Source organism: Lampetra planeri, chromosome 20, assembly GCF_965212315.1.
Source record: "Lampetra planeri chromosome 20, kcLamPlan1.2.h2, whole genome shotgun sequence".
Lineage (NCBI taxonomy): Eukaryota > Metazoa > Chordata > Hyperoartia > Petromyzontiformes > Petromyzontidae > Lampetra > Lampetra planeri.
In genome coordinates, this window is record NC_136126.1 from 12818513 (window position 1) to 12836240 (window position 17728).

The 17728-nt window shown below is 48.0% G+C and overlaps 1 protein-coding gene across 7 annotated transcripts in view; it reads right to left on the reverse strand.

Moving 5' to 3' along the window:
- FANCA (FA complementation group A) overlaps positions 1–17728 on the reverse strand; it is a 158072-nt gene that overhangs the window by 94573 nt on the left and 45771 nt on the right. For all 7 annotated transcript variants that reach the window (XR_013586503.1, XM_078603618.1, XM_078603614.1 and 4 more), the window contains exons 14-16: positions 15985–16118; positions 4616–4726; positions 2479–2574 (exon numbers count right to left, since the gene is read on the reverse strand). Coding sequence is in view for 6 of the 7 variants with exons in the window: in XM_078603618.1 (XP_078459744.1) it covers positions 2479–2574; positions 4616–4726; positions 15985–16118 (341 nt within the window). In the remaining variant the exon portion in view is untranslated. The remainder of the gene's footprint in view (positions 1–2478; positions 2575–4615; positions 4727–15984; positions 16119–17728) is intronic.

Consider the following 17728-nt stretch of genomic DNA (forward strand, 5'->3'; position numbering starts at 1 on the left):
AACAACGAGCAGCTCGGCGAAACTGCTGGCCGTCGTGGCCGTGCAGAGTTAGCATCGTTTATCTCAAAGTGCAGTCCTGGGGGATGAATAAAAAGCAAAGTCACGGATAACCGCGACATCTCCCCTACTAAATTACACTGTGAGTGGCTGGGTGTGAGTGTGCAGGGTGGTGATGTGAGTGGTTGGGTGTGAGTGTGCAGGGTGACACCAAGTGGCTGGGTGTGAGTGTGCAGGGTGACACTGTGAGTGGCTGGGTGTGAGTGTGCAGGGTGACACTGTGAGTGGCTGGGTGTGAGTGTGCAGGGTGACATTGAGCGGCTGGGTGGGAGTGTGCAGGGTGACACTGTGAGTGGCTGGGTGTGAGTGTGCAGGGTGACACTGTGAGTGGCTGGGTGTGAGTGTGCAGGGTGACACTGTGAGTGGCTGGGTGTGAGTGTGCAGGGTGGTGATGTGAGTGGCTGGGTGTGAGTGTGCAGGGTGACACTGTGAGTGGCTGGGTGTGAGTGTGCAGGGTGACACTGTGAGTGGCTGGGTGTGAGTGTGCAGGGTGGTGATGCGAGTGGCTGGGTGTGAGTGTGCAGGGTGACACTGTGAGTGGCTGGGTGTGAGTGTGCAGGCTGACACTGTGAGTGGCTGGGTGTGAGTGTGCAGGGTGGTGATGTGAGTGGCTGGGTGTGAGTGTGCAGGGTGGTGATATGAGTGGCTGGGTGTGAGTGTGCAGGGTGATACTGTGAGTGGCTGGGTGTGAGTGTGCAGGGTGACACTGTGAGTGGCTGGGTGTGAGTGTGCAGGGTGACACTGTGAGTGGCTGGGTGTGAGTGTGCAGGGTGGTGATGTGAGTGGCTGGGTGTGAGTGTGCAGGGTGATACTGTGAGTGGCTGGGTGTGAGTGTGCAGGGTGACACTGTGAGTGGTTGGGTGTGAGTGTGCAGGGTGGTGATGTGAGTGGCTGGGTGTGAGTGTGCAGGGTGACACTGTGAGTGGCTGGGTGAGAGTGTGCAGGGTGACACTGAGTGGCTGGGTGTGAGTGTGCAGGGTGACACTGAGTGGCTGGGTGTGAGTGTGCAGGGTGACACTGTGAGTGGCTGGGTGTGAGTGTGCAGGGTGACACTGAGTGGCTGGGTGTGAGTGTGCAGGGTGACACTGTGAGTGGCTGGGTGTGAGTGTGCAGGGTGACACTGTGAGTGGCTGGGTGTGAGTGTGCAGGGTGGTGATGTGAGTGGCTGGGTGTGAGTGTGCAGGCTGGTGATGTGAGTGGCTGGGTGTGAGTGTGCAGGGTGACACTGTGAGTGGCTGGGTGTGAGTGTGCAGGCTGACACTGTGAGTGGCTGGGTGTGAGTGTGCAGGGTGGTGATGTGAGTGGCTGGGTGTGAGTGTGCAGGGTGGTGATGTGAGTGGCTGGGTGTGAGTGTGCAGGGTGACGCTGTGAGTGGCTGGGTGTGAGTGTGCAGGGTGACACTGAGTGGCTGGGTGTGAGTGTGCAGGGTGGTGATGTGAGTGGCTGGGTGTGAGTGTGCAGGCTGGTGATGTGAGTGGCTGGGTGTGAGTGTGCAGGGTGACACTGTGAGTGGCTGGGTGTGAGTGTGCAGGCTGACACTGTGAGTGGCTGGGTGTGAGTGTGCAGGGTGGTGATGTGAGTGGCTGGGTGTGAGTGTGCAGGGTGGTGATGTGAGTGGCTGGGTGTGAGTGTGCAGGGTGACGCTGTGAGTGGCTGGGTGTGAGTGTGCAGGGTGACACTGAGTGGCTGGGTGTGAGTGTGCAGGGTGACAATGTGAGTGGCTGGGTGTGAGTGTGCAGGGTGGTGATGTGAGTGGCTGGGTGTGAGTGTGCAGGGTGATACTGTGAGTGGCTGGGTGTGAGTGTGCAGGGTGACAATGTGAGTGGCTGGGTGTGAGTGTGCAGGGTGGTGATGTGAGTAGCTGGGTGAGTGTGCAGGGTGACACTGTGAGTGGCTGGGTGTGAGTGTGCAGGGTGACACTGAGTGGCTGGGTGTGAGTGTGCAGGGTGACACTGAGTGGCTGGGTGTGAGTGTGCAGGGTGACACTGTGAGTGGCTGGGTGTGAGTGTGCAGGGTGACACTGTGAGTGGCTGGGTGTGAGTGTGCAGGGTGGTGATGTGAGTGGGTGTGAGTGTGCAGGGTGACACTGAGTGGCTGGGTGTGAGTGTGCAGGGTGACGCTGCGAGTGGCTGGGTGTGAGTGTGCAGGGTGACGCTGTGAGTGGCTGGGTGTGAGTGTGCAGGGTGGTGATGTGAGTGGCTGGGTGTGAGTGTGCAGGGTGACACTGAATGGCTGGGTGTGAGTGTGCAGGGTGACACTGTGAGTGTGCAGGGTGACACTGAGTGGCTGGGTGTGAGTGTGCAGGGTGACACTGAGTGGCTGGGTGTGAGTGTGCAGGGTGGTGATGTGAGTAGTCGCCACGAGGTGAGTGAAGAACCCCAAAAACGCGAACGTGCACACGGGACACCGAGTTTCTCACACCTTGAGGTCGACAAGCCTGGTCCTCGCCAGGGACACGTATTCCATCAGCGCAGCGCGTTGCTTCAGCTCCACAAACGGGGGGTTTAGGATGTGAATCTTCCCACGAGAAGGAGGAAAAACAACAATCACGGCACTGCATAGTGTGGCTTAGCGAAGAGCAATTCAGAGATCAATATCCCTCGTGTGAATTGCTGCTGCTGCCACCGCCGCCGCTGCTGTGCCTCCCATTGAATTTGCAAAGTGGTTTACAATGCGCACATTGACTAAGGATGATGTGCTCCACAGCTCGCTGTGCACAGGAGGGTTTGGTCAGTTTCTCCGCTGTCATGTTCCCGGCTTCCTTTCCAACTCCTGGAGGCGCCGGGCGACGAGATGATGGGGTGTGCATATTCGGCCAGGTCACATGCTCAACTGTTCTCGGGAAGCTTGGCACACCACGTGGGTTTCAGTGGTGGGATCGGATGCTAGCCGCATGTTCTTAGCAAACAATAGTTTGAAGCACGGAAACAAAAAAACACTTTTACCACCGCCATCATCAGCCGTGAACACGACCTCGTGACAGAGAAACGTACAGCAGGATGACGTTTCAGTCAAGAGCTCTTCTCTGATATTTAGAAAGCAAGGGGCAGCCAGAACAGACTTGATTCACCCTCAACAGTGAAACAAATACCGAGGCTCGTCATCCTAACCGCTACAATTTTGTAATCTGCGATTCCCCTTGCGAGCCGCACAATAGCGTCTTGCTATTACCCGTGGCACTGTGAAAAGCAAAGAGTGCCATTGCCCAGATTCTCCACAGACCATAGATCCTGTTACCTGCAGGATATCATGATGGAATCACTGCCATGTGACACTACTATCTATAAAACATATCGGTAATAAGAGGTCTCCCTTTTTATCAATTTCATTTGCACCATAACAGCCGGCATTTAACCTGTTTCAACTCTAACCTGCTAGGATAGTCGCATTTTCACCAACTCTTTTGAGTTGATGATCTATAAAACATTGCCACACACCCATCATCAATAAATGCTTCTGTTGCGATGGGTTTTCTCATCATTTACAGATTTAAAACTAATGCCCGGCCCACGCTGATCAATGGTCTCGGTAATGGTGAGCCAATGGATCAGCACGTGGCGTCAAAGCTTCCCCAGCATTCGTGTGCAGACAACTCGGAGAGGTGGCCCATTGGGTGGCGCATTCGCCACTTGTCGCAGAGCTTCTCGGGTTGAATCCCGGCGGCCACCCTGGTTGCATACGATGAATTCACCTTAAATGCACTCCGTCTGTTTCACACTGAATGTCATAGATACCCTGACATTCTATTTTTGTTTATTTTACCAGGTAAGGGCAATTGAGCTATGTAGCTCTTTTTCAGAAGTGCCCCGATGATAGCTCAACAAAGTGGCACATCACATGGAAATGTAATGCCGCCAAATACTTTTAAGCGCACGGAGAAAAATCCACGTGACCACGGGGAGAGACACATGCAAACTACAAATATACAACAGGCATCAAGGTTCGGGATGGAACCCACGACCTCCTGCATACCAGGCGAGGGAGTTAACATCTAACCACCACGGTGCTCCGAATTGGCCATTAGAAACAAATTGGCCATTGTGCCAAGCATCATGGTTAAAATTGCCAATTTCGAAAAAATTCCCTGCAAATGACTCAATTGGGATTACGCATGGACATCATTGCCCTCCACTGACAGCCTCACGTCCACTTTCAGACCAGTGCCAAGTCACCTCGTTGTGCCACATCGGGAGAGCTGCCACTGGTGGGGGGGGGGCTTTGAATGTTTACGAGCCGAGATGTAAGTAGCTTCGAGAGGCATTTAAGGCAATACCCTATGAACATAAAGACTGTTATACATAAGAGGTTTTTTAAATTAAATCCTGTAAATAGAAATGCGTCGTTAAACTCGCCACCACCCGACAAAGCCAATTACGAAGGTTTGTCATGTAAACAAAACATGCCAATTCGTTACTAGTTCAGCACACCCGTGAGTTAGAGAATAAACCCACAACATTTACAATTCGAGTACCGGTAATAATAACCAACCTAATCAGGCCTACGTGTTAAACTGACAGAATATTGTTTGTGATTATTGTGACCCCTCTGCTCGACTCACCTTGAGGTAGTGCGGAGGCTCAAATGGCACCAGCTCCGACAGGAACTTGAGGAGGAACAGCAGCGACTTCTTGCTGCCCACGTGGAACCCTTTGGCGTCACCGAAAGAGCTCTGGAGACAGCAACGCCCGAGCGAGAATCAAATCCCTGACGACGCTGCATTCACAGATGGCTCCCAGCGGCGCCCACCGGCCACAACAAGTAAACTCCTCCGCACGCAGCCATCGAGCATCTCCAGCAACTGGGATCCAGCTTGGGGCAATGGGGGGTGATCTTAACCCCCCGACCCCCGCCGCCTTGGAACCCCAAAACGTGGCATTGTATTAATATTTACCAGAGAACATGTGTTTTTGTTAATAATGCAGGGCCCTATTAATTGAAATGTCATGAGCGCAGAGGTCTGACTCTGCCCGTGTGGCTCACTCAGAGAAGCCGCGAGTGCTGCACACAGCTCGGAGTTAAAACCCTGGGACGCTTTGCAAAGGAAGGGAAATTATTGCACGGGTGAAACGCCACCACCATGAACGCTCCGCCACCACCAGGCAAATAATCTTTTATTTTTTAAAAATCGCTAACGTCTCACCTCTGATATGTTGTCGTCATCTACCATAATCAATCCACTGCTGGATGAAGGCCTCAACTAGGCTGCTGCCACCACTACGAATGTAATAAGTCACCAAGCACCGATACATGGAGCTGATTTTATTTCTCCATCTCCTCACTGCACTGCCTCTCAGATCCATTGCATCGTTATTCTTGACCACCGGCCATTGTCCATTCGTACGACGCGTCCCACCCGAACCAACACATCTTTCTTTCCTGTTAGAATGAGATTATGAATCTGCGTATGGTCACTAATCAATCCATCATGAGTTCCATTCTCCATCTCTCCGTGTAAATGCAAGTATGCTAAACTAATTATGTCAGGATATGAAAAGGCCGGGGAGACTTATTCATGGTATGTAGACACGTATCGCGAACGTTCACGTGCATTAAAAAAACATGAAATGTTTATCTCGTGCGTCCGAAACCCAATGTGTGCCTGTAGATTCCGTGTCAGACTGGGGAACAACTGATTCTCAAGAGGAAAAAAATAAGCAGACAACAAGCCTCCCTCACATAGATTTCGGTCCACATAAAAAAAAGAGCATTTTCTACACATCCCATCAGTCACACAGCCCCCAGCATTGCTTCGACATAAACAAACTCTGCATCGTTTTTGACCTCAGCAGGATTGGTTCGATATGAAAAATAATAAAACCTCTATTTTATAAAGCGCCTTTCATATTGAAACATCTCAAAGCCCTCTACATCAAAAATAAACGACACACAAGTATAGATAAAATATAAGCAAAATAGAAATCTAAAATTCTAGATTTGAAGCTTTCGTGACTGCAAGGAATCATATTCTTAGGTTTTTTCGGTAAAGTCCCGTAGGTAAAACATCAAAATTAATGAAAATAAAATAAAATAAAAACAAAAATCACGACGTTTCGGAGGCAAGACAAGTCTCCGTCATCAGGTGGGACCGTCACAGCCGAATTAGCTGCATCAAGTGAGGCAATGATTCAAGAAGTAATCCCTTATAAGCAAGTTGAAGGGGGGAGGAGAGGGGGGGGAGCTCATCAGAATGTGGTAGCCAATGAATGGAACGTATCGGGAGGGAGGGGGGCGGGGCTCAAAGACAGCACGGAGTACTAAGTACAACGCATCGGGAGGGGGGGGGGAGCGGGGCCAAAACAATGGACGACGGCTTGGACGCGGTTGCTGCTGCACACGCCAACACAATGGACAGAGAGGGGGGAGGGGGAGGTCTGATACACATGATAGACAAAAGAACGAAAATGCCCATGTTTATACCAATGCTGGCTGAACAATGAAGAGAGCACTGCCAAAAAATAACTGGGGATGTTAACACTCGGTAAAGTAAAGTAAAATAGTGCCTGTCAGATAAGATGGTCCAAAAAAGTGTAATTAAGTCTTTTTTGCGTGGTTGATAACATCTTTCCAATGATTACTAAGTTTGTACCCATCATCACGGTTGAAATTATGTCTGTGTTTGTATATTTGTATGGCTTCGTGTACAAACCTTTGATGGTAGCCGGGAGGTTTGCAGAGAACCTTGGTCTCGGAAAAGACAATTTCATGAGAGCCCACCGAGTTGTAGCAATGATCAGCAACGGCAGAAGAATCAGTTCTGCCGTGTTTCAGATCTGACTTGTGCTCGCGGACACGATCAGAAACATGACGTTTCGTTTCTCCAATGTAGCAATCACCACAAATGCAACTCAATTTGTAGACTCCAGGATACTGTAAGTCAGGAACGACATCCTTCACAGATGGAATCAGATCACGGATTTTATGCACTGTACTGAATCGGACTTGGATCTTATGTTTGTTTAGAATTTTGGAGATCTTTTTGGTCACGCCTGCTATGTATGGTAACGTGATGGTTTTGGTCGGAGTTTCAAGTGGCTGTTTCTGTGTGGTGGGAGAGACAGCTTGGCGGATAGTACGGTCAGAGTATCCGTTCATCCTGAGGGCCCGATGTACATGTCTTAATTCACCGGTCAGGTGGTGTTTGTCAGAAATGCCATGGGCTCTGTGGTATAGCGTTTTGATGAGAGAATTCTTTTGAGATGGGTGGTGGTGGGAATCCGGTTTCAAGTAGGAATCTGTGGGTGGCTTTCCTGTAGACAGAATGTCCCAAGGATCCGTCAGGCCTCCTCTCAAACAGAATATCCAAGAATGGTAGTTTACCGTGTTTCTCCACTTCCATGGTGAATCTGATGGATGGGTGTCTAGAATTGATGTGGTCCAAGAAGTGGTTCAATGCTGGGAGGCCATGTGGCCAGATGACGAAAGTGTCATCCACATACCTCTTTCACAGCGAAGGACGCAGGGTAGATGTCTGGATGGCGTCTGATTCAAACTTTTCCATGAACATGTTGGCTATAACTGGTGACAAAGGGGAGCCCATAGGGGTACCCTCATTCTGTTTGTAGAAGGTGCCATTCCAGGTAAAATAGGTGTTGGTGAGGCAATGCCTAACCAGCGCAGGTGCATCAGAATTCAATCCATGTTGGACTAAGTCCTCAATTATTGTTAGGGTGTCCGGTACTGGGACTTTGGTAAACAAAGATACTACATCAAAGCTGACGAGGATGTCATCAGGAGATAGTACCATGTCCTTAACCATAGAGACTAATTGGGTTGAGTTGAGTACTGCCGAAGAGGTCTTGCCTGTGAAAGGGAGCAGAGTACCTGATAGAAAACGGGCTAGTTTGTACGTAGGAGAGTTTATCGTCGACACAATGGGTCGTAGCGGGGTGCCTTCCTTATGGATTTTGGGAAGACCATAGACCGTGATTAATCAGAGTAACATCCCAATTTCTGACACTCTAAAAACGGTACTGGCCAAAGGACTAAATTTCGCCGTCACCCCTAAATATATACCAGTAGAGGATATGATTTCTCAGATTGATGTAGCCCTCAGAGGCATAGGACACATCCATGCGGATGTAGCAAGAGCTGAAATAGCTACTATTCTTAAGAATGCTAAGAAACCCACTTGTAACATTAGCAAAAACGAACGCTCTGAACTCGCGGACCTAAAAAAGAGAGATGATATAGTCATCCTCTCGGCAGACAAGGGCAATGCCACGGTCATCATGGATAAAGATTCATACAACAACAAAATCCTGGACCTTCTTAATGATGGGAGTTACTCCAAAATTAAAAACGATCCCACTAAAAGCCTAACGACGAAAACCAACAGTATCATCACGAGTTCGACTTCCCTAATCGAGCCAAGCAAACGTCCCTCTCTAAAACCATCGGCGGCAAGACCTCCCAGACTCTATGGTCTTCCCAAAATCCATAAGGAAGGCACCCCGCTACGACCCATTGTGTCGACGATAAACTCTCCTACGTACAAACTAGCCCGTTTTCTATCAGGTACTCTGCTCCCTTTCACAGGCAAGACCTCTTCGGCAGTACTCAACTCAACCCAATTAGTCTCTATGGTTAAGGACATGGTACTATCTCCTGATGACATCCTCGTCAGCTTTGATGTAGTATCTTTGTTTACCAAAGTCCCAGTACCGGACACCCTAACAATAATTGAGGACTTAGTCCAACATGGATTGAATTCTGATGCACCTGCGCTGGTTAGGCATTGCCTCACCAACACCTATTTTACCTGGAATGGCACCTTCTACAAACAGAATGAGGGTACCCCTATGGGCTCCCCTTTGTCACCAGTTATAGCCAACATGTTCATGGAAAAGTTTGAATCAGACGCCATCCAGACATCTACCCTGCGTCCTTCCCTGTGGAAGAGGTATGTAGATGACACTTTCGTCATCTGGCCACATGGCCTCCCAGCATTGAACCACTTCTTGGACCACATCAATTCTAGACACCCATCCATCAGATTCACCATGGAAGTGGAGAAACACGGTAAACTACCATTCTTGGATATTCTGTTTGAGAGGAGGCCTGACGGATCCTTGGGACATTCTGTCTACAGGAAAGCCACCCACACAGATTCCTACTTGAAACCGGATTCCCACCACCACCCATCTCAAAAGAATTCTCTCATCAAAACGCTATACCACAGAGCCCATGGCATTTCTGACAAACACCACCTGACCGGTGAATTAAGACATGTACATCGGGCCCTCAGGATGAACGGATACTCTGACCGTACTATCCGCCAAGCTGTCTCTCCCACCACACAGAAACAGCCACTTGAAACTCCGACCAAAACCATCACGTTACCATACATAGCAGGCGTGACCAAAAAGATCTCCAAAATTCTAAACAAACATAAGATCCAAGTCCGATTCAGTACAGTGCATAAAATCCGTGATCTGATTCCATCTGTGAAGGATGTCGTTCCTGACTTACAGTATCCTGGAGTCTACAAATTGAGTTGCATTTGTGGTGATTGCTACATTGGAGAAACGAAACGTCATGTTTCTGATCGTGTCCGCGAGCACAAGTCAGATCTGAAACACGGCAGAACTGATTCTTCTGCCGTTGCCGATCATTGCTACAACTCGGTGGGCTCTCATGAAATTGTCTTTTCCGAGACCAAGGTTCTCTGCAAACCTCCCGGCTACCATCAAAGGTTTGTACACGAAGCCATACAAATATACAAACACAGACATAATTTCAACCGTGATGATGGGTACAAACTTAGTAATCATTGGAAAGATGTTATCAACCACGCAAAAAAGACTTAATTACACTTTTTTGAACCATCTTATCTGACAGGCACTATTTTACTTTACTTTACCGAGTGTTAACATCCCCAGTTATTTTTTGGCAGTGCTCTCTTCATTGTTCAGCCAGCATTGGTATAAACATGGGCATTTTCGTTCTTTTGTCTATCATGTGTATCAGACCTCCCCCTCCCCCCTCTCTGTCCATTGTGTTGGCGTGTGCAGCAACAACCGCGTCCAAGCCGTCGTCCAAGCAGTCGTCCATTGTTTTGGCCCCGCTCCCCCCCCCTCCCCCTCCCGATGCGTTGTACTTAGTACTCCGTGCTGTCTTTGAGCCCCGCCCCCCTCCCTCCCGATACGTTCCATTCATTGGCTACCACATTCTGATGAGCTCCCCCCCCCCCTCTCCTCCCCCCTTCAACTTGCTTATAAGGGATTACTTCTTGAATCATTGCCTCACTTGATGCAGCTAATTCGGCTGTGACGGTCCCACCTGATGACGGAGACTTGTCTTGCCTCCGAAACGTCGTGATTTTTCTTTTTATTTTATTTTATTTTCATTAATTTTGATGTTTTACCTACGTGACTTTACCGAAAAAACCTAAGAATATGATTCCTTGCAGTCACGAAAGCTTCAAATCTAGAATTAATGCCCTCTACGGGGAGGAATTCCACCTATCTGTTAGAGTTTTTAACAGACGAGACAAGAAGTCACAGCTTCTCGAGACGCTGGCCTTCCTCAAGAGATGCCGAGATAACAAGGTAATACCCATCGCTTTCACACTTACATCCGCTGCTGTGTCCTCACCGAACTCTAAACAGATCTTATTTAAAGCTAGCCTATCACTAATCTCGGAGAGAATAAGGTTTCTCCGATCTGAACTCGATAATTTAGACAAGACTCTCTTACAAACACATTTAATGTTAACACAAAAAATGTCACCTTCTGATTGGAACCACGTTGATAACATGACTTCTGCTTCTGCTGACTCAATGTCAGCCAAATGCAAAGCTAACCTGATTTCTAAATTCAACCTCCTATCTAAGAAGAAACCAGAGCCACACATCGCAAAGCTGGATGTTAACAAGACCGTGATTAATCAGAGTAACATCCCAATTTCTGACACTCTAAAAACGGTACTGGCCAAAGGACTAAATTTCGCCGTCACCCCTAAATATATACCAGTAGAGGATATGATTTCTCAGATTGATGTAGCCCTCAGAGGCATAGGACACATCCATGCGGATGTAGCAAGAGCTGAAATAGCTACTATTCTTAAGAATGCTAAGAAACCCACTAGTAACATCATCAAAAACGAACGCTCTGAACTCGCGGACCTAAAAAAGAGAGATGATATAGTCATCCTCTCGGCAGACAAGGGCAATGCCACGGTCATCATGGATAAAGATTCATACAACAACAAAATCCTGGACCTTCTTAATGATGGGAGTTACTCCAAAATTAAAAACGATCCCACTAAAAGCCTAACGACGAAAGCCAACAGTATCATCACGAGTTTGACTTCCCTAATCGAACCAAGCAAACGTCCCTCTCTAAAACCATCGGCGGCAAGACCTCCCAGACTCTATGGTCTTCCCAAAATCCATAAGGAAGGCACCCCGCTACGACCCATTGTGTCGACGATAAACTCTCCTACGTACAAACTAGCCCGTTTTCTATCAGATACTCTGCTCCCTTTCACAGGCAAGACCTCTTCGGCAGTACTCAACTCAACCCAATTAGTCTCTATGGTTAAGGACATGGTACTATCTCCTGATGACATCCTCGTCAGCTTTGATGTAGTATCTTTGTTTACCAAAGTCCCAGTACCGGACACCCTAACAATAATTGAGGACTTAGTCCAACATGGATTGAATTCTGATGCACCTGCGCTGGTTAGGCATTGCCTCACCAACACCTATTTTACCTGGAATGGCACCTTCTACAAACAGAATGAGGGTACCCCTATGGGCTCCCCTTTGTCACCAGTTATAGCCAACATGTTCATGGAAAAGTTTGAATCAGACGCCATCCAGACATCTACCCTGCGTCCTTCCCTGTGGAAGAGGTATGTGGATGACACTTTCGTCATCTGGCCACATGGCCTCCCAGCATTGAACCACTTCTTGGACCACATCAATTCTAGACACCCATCCATCAGATTCACCATGGAAGTGGAGAAACACGGTAAACTACCATTCTTGGATATTCTGTTTGAGAGGAGGCCTGACGGATCCTTGGGACATTCTGTCTACAGGAAAGCCACCCACACAGATTCCTACTTGAAACCTGATTCCCACCACCACCCATCTCAAAAGAATTCTCTCATCAAAACGCTATACCACAGAGCCCATGGCATTTCTGACAAACACCACCTGACCGGTGAATTAAGACATGTACATCGGGCCCTCAGGATGAACGGATACTCTGACCGTACTATCCGCCAAGCTGTCTCTCCCACCACACAGAAACAGCCACTTGAAACTCCGACCAAAACCATCACGTTACCATACATAGCAGGCGTGACCAAAAAGATCTCCAAAATTCTAAACAAACATAAGATCCAAGTCCGATTCAGTACAGTGCATAAAATCCGTGATCTGATTCCATCTGTGAAGGATGTCGTTCCTGACTTACAGTATCCTGGAGTCTACAAATTGAGTTGCATTTGTGGTGATTGCTACATTGGAGAAAAGAAACGTCATGTTTCTGATCGTGTCCGCGAGCACAAGTCAGATCTGAAACACGGCAGAACTGATTCTTCTGCCGTTGCCGATCATTGCTACAACTCGGTGGGCTCTCATGAAATTGTCTTTTCCGAGACCAAGGTTCTCTGCAAACCTCCCGGCTACCATCAAAGGTTTGTACACGAAGCCATACAAATATACAAACACAGACATAATTTCAACCGTGATGATGGGTACAAACTTAGTAATCATTGGAAAGATGTTATCAACCACGCAAAAAAGACTTAATTACACTTTTTTGGACCATCTTATCTGACAGGCACTATTTTACTTTACTTTACCGAGTGTTAACATCCCCAGTTATTTTTTGGCAGTGCTCTCTTCATTGTTCAGCCAGCATTGGTATAAACATGGGCATTTTCGTTCTTTTGTCTATCATGTGTATCAGACCTCCCCTCCCCCCTCTCTGTCCATTGTGTTGGCGTGTGCAGCAGCAACCGCGTCCAAGCCGTCGTCCATTGTTTTGGCCCCCCTCCCCCTCCCGATGCGTTGTACTTAGTACTCCGTGCTGTCTTTGAGCCCCGCCCCCCTCCCTCCCGATACGTTCCATTCATTGGCTACCACATTCTGATGAGCTCTCCCCCCCCCCTCTCCTCCCCCCTTCAACTTGCTTATAAGAGATTACTTCTTGAATCATTGCCTCACTTGATGCAGCTAATTCGGCTGTGACGGTCCCACCTGATGACGGAGACTTGTGTTGCCTCCGAAACGTCGTGATTTTTGTTTTTATTTTATTTTATTTTCATTAATTTTGATGTTTTACCTACGTGACTTTACCGAAAAAACCTAAGAAATAGAAATCTAAAAACAATATCAATGACGACACTCGAAATAAAAAAAAACTCTGAGAAAAGCGAATAATAATAATAATAATAAAGACTTACCCAGTAAGGCCCACAGAGCTATAAAGCTATTTTTAAGAACCGACGTCAGAAGCGCAAATGATCATTTAACAAAGAGGCTTATCACGTGGAATTTTCTAGCAGCCAAATACTGTAAATGCATGTTTATAAATGTGGAGGGAAAAACCAGGGGATCCGGAGAAAAATCCACACGACCACGGGGAGAGAAACACACAAACTCCAAATATACCACAGGCATCAGGGTCAGGATGAAACCCACGACCTCCTGTATACCAGGCGAGGTAGTTAACATCTCGCCGCCACAGGGCCCGCAATAACAACAAATACAGAGTAATCAAATCAGACAACAAAACTGGTTTTCAAATCTTAAGTTACGGGAAAAATTCTGCACAAGTGGGTAAGTTTTAAGACGCAATAAAAAAAGTGAAACAGACTCAGAATCTGTCCTAGGAAGGGGGATTCCACAATCACGGAGCCTGGCTGCAGCAGGCTATACGTGTCTCCCATTCAACATCAACACCACCACCACAGTCTTGTCTTTGTAATGATGAGTAGACCAGAATCAGCAGATCTAAGTTTTCTCAGTGGTATATAAAAGTAGAGCAGATTGGCCAGAGGGAGCCAGTGCAGGGACAAAAGACTAGGAATCATATGTGGGCATACAATTTAGATCTGGTTAAAACCCAGGCTGCTGACTTTTAAATATTTTTTTATCTATTTAAATCCCTTTTTAGAAATGCCAGCAAGCAAGGCATTACAGTAATCCAACCTATATGAAAAAAAGTCAAGAACCAGCTTCTCAGCATCAGGAATGGACAGCATAGGTCTTAGTCGAGGTATGTTGGTAATTTTCAGTCGATCATCGATCACATTCCTGCGGAGAGAGCTGGTAGGAACGTTGGGTTGCTTGGTCAATGGCCAGGGTCAACGGCGGCGTGGTGTATTCCGAAAATATGCCCGACTGTGAGGGCGGGCACAAGCCAGCGTGAGTAGGTTAAACGTTGAGTTTTATAAGGGAACCAAGGCATGACCAGCGCCTCCCCACCCAGCCCCACCCCTCCCACCCAGCCACACCCAGCTCCACCCTCCCCACCCAGCCCTTCCCTCCCCACCCTCCCCACCCAGCCCCTCCCCACCCATTTTTGGATGCACGAGGGACAGACACAATAATCCCCTGTGGGCTGGTGGAAACAGGTGGTTCCTTACCAGTATTATCCAGTGGCTTAGGAGGGAAGGGGGCGCCAGATTTAAAAAAACGCCGGAAAATCACAATTATTTAAATTAACTAATTTTTGCATATTCTTGCATAACATTATGTTTTTAGGTGTTGTGTATATGTTTTTTTAGTATTTTAAATTTGTTTACGATATGACATTGGCCTGAATAAAACTCTTTTTTTCAAATATCCTCCTGTAGAAAGTTACCATATTTACTGCACTGTACTTACCACTCCAATATCGAAGACTCTGCATGGGGTGATGTAATATTCATTGTTCTGTGATGTCTGTTTATTGCTCGCTAACGCAATCGAACGCGTTGCTTTCATAGTGACATAGAAATCGGTCACTTAGCAGCACAGCGCTGGCTGCTGGCAGGGAAGGGGGTCTACAGCTACAGCAGCCCTGACTGACAGCAGGTCACGTGATAGACCAGAGAGGGATGTAGGGGAAAGGTCACGGAAGGGGCACATCAAGAACCCGCTAGTAGGTTCCAGAAGGGGGCGTGGCCTGGGCGGAGCCAGGCCACGCTGACAGTGCAAGAGGGGCCCCGGGAGGGGACCTCGGGGCTGTTGTGTGGAGTGGGATCCCGTCGTGCTGCTGGAGTCTTCGCCTCCGTCTCCATCTTCACCGTCTCGGCGTCGCCAGTCAGCCAGTCAGGCAGTCTACCAGCTGTCCTGACTGGGAACCGTAGTTACCCAGTGTGAACTGTTAAGGCCGTTTAATAAACAGAGTGTCTCCTACTCTTAGTGTCCCTGAGTCAGTCACTACACTTTGAAGGAGGAGCCTACTTGTACGTATGCTCTTGGTTTAGAAAAACCATGTGTTTGACGATTGCCAGACTGATGCAGCCTTTACTCCGACGCTCTGGCGAACCCCGAATTCCACATACTTTTCACCGGATCGCACTGTATATTTTCTCTTGACTTAAAGCTTTCGTGACTGCAGGAATTCATTCGGTAAAGTCACGTAGATACCTGAAGATGATTGCTTGTGTTGCGATCGAAACGCCGTGATTTAAAAAAAAATTTCTATCTACGCGACTTTACCGAAAGACCCAAAGAATATGTATATTTTCTGTTATTATTAGTTATTAGTCACGAAAATTTAACAAGAGCAGTATTTTCATTGGTTAAGTTTTTGTATGTAGTGGATAATGTACTGTACATAATATTTGATACTGAAATCAAGAATAGCTACCTTTTGTTTGTCACGCACATGGTGCCGATTGCAGGACAAGTTACAGCCTTCGGAAAGGGTTTCCAGCGATCGCCAGACTGCACGCCGGATTCGCTGGATCAGCCCGGAACTCACCTGGAACCACCGCGTGTAGCTGGCTGACCCCCCAGCGTTACCCAGCGCTGCCTGGCGTGCCAGCAGCAGCGCCAGAACGAGGCTCTCCACCTCGTAGCTGCAGAACGCCTGCGTCAGCAGCCTCCGCAGCATGTCTGCAGGGTAGGAGCCGTAGGCACAGAGTTACGGGCTACAGTAGGGATCATTCTCTTACCGAGCGCCCCAAGAGGACTTTCAGGCAGTTTTGCCAAGCCGCACATTCCTTTTCTTCTTTTGTATGGCCTATGAAAGAACGATTAGACATTCAGTTGTTAAGTGATTTACCCATTCGGATTTGGTGGTAGGGTGACTCAGTGGAAACACTAGTGCCTCATGGCAAGTAGTATGTATGTTTTCCCCCTGTTCTCCAGAGTGTGAGTGTGTATGTGTGAGGTTGTGTGTGAAGGACACTGCTACTGGCCAGTTGGAGGCAGTGGCCCTCCAACAACAACGGAGGGCAGAGGAGCGATGCTCACAACAACGATCGGAGTGCCGGGCAGCTAAAATGCAGCAAGTTCGCACAATAGGGGGTACAACTGGTGCATCTGCCAGTCATCTCAGTTAGCCAACCGATGGCACCTGGATCTGCCCCGTGACCTCCTGTCAGCGAGCCTTCGACACTTCACGTGGCCTCAAAGTGCACCTGGCCTGGCACCGGCGCCGTGGTGACGTCACCGCCACTTAGTGGCAAATGGCGGGTATTGGTGTGTGTTAGTTTGAGTGCCTGTACGTCCCCCCCTGTTCTGTATGGATTTCCTACGAGTTATCTGGTTTCCGCCCATCGCATGTGCGTGCATTTAGCGATGGGAGGGTGTTTGGCCAACTGGTATTGGCCAAACATCCCAATGCTGAAAAATTACCCAGAAATTACTGAATTAAGAATGCACACTTGGCAGGACCCTCTTGAATCAGTCTTGAGAAACTCGTGGAGGCTTTTCTGGATAAACAAGTTGCAATATCAATCATAACCCACAGTACACGGTCTGCTTATATGCTTACCGCTTTGATTGAAATATTTTTCTCCCACCAAGTATATACAGTAAACCTTCTCTATCCACGAGGGTTATGTTCTTGAAAATGCTCTCGAATGCATAAACCGTGGTCAACAGGAAAAAAGGGCAACGTTCCTGGTACGAGTGAACATGGGGGGGGGGGGGTAAATGTTTAATGTTTAATAATAATTACCACAAAAAATAATACTTTACAAAGAACAATGTTTTTTTTTATTACCTTTGATGATGGTAATTTGACGACGATGGAGATGGTAGTGATGAATTCAGGAGGATGACTCAACGAGAGATAAAGGTGTTTGATAACAACGCCACAGAGTTTGTTATCATTTTAGCACTCTGGGGGAGGGCTCGCTGAAACACACTTTCTCTGATTGCATTTTGTGTTCTTTTTGATGGACCTCACAGTCAACTCGTTTATACCAAAATGTATAAACGAGTCGACTTGTAGTACGTATAAAGTAAAAGTGCACACTGGCGAGTTCTGAGCGAGATGAGTGCGAGACTTGAGGACGAAGCGGGCAGCAGAGGGGGCGTGCCCAATCTTGGCGGCAGACCGTTTCAAATGTAGCAACAAGATCCTGCACCTCCCCGGTATGGGTGGTCTGTAGGCACTACGTACAACTCTTAAATACTGGAATCTGGCGGGTAGCGAATAGGGAATTGGTATACATTTAGTAACTCGCGAATCCAGAACTCGAGCATAGTGATGGTTT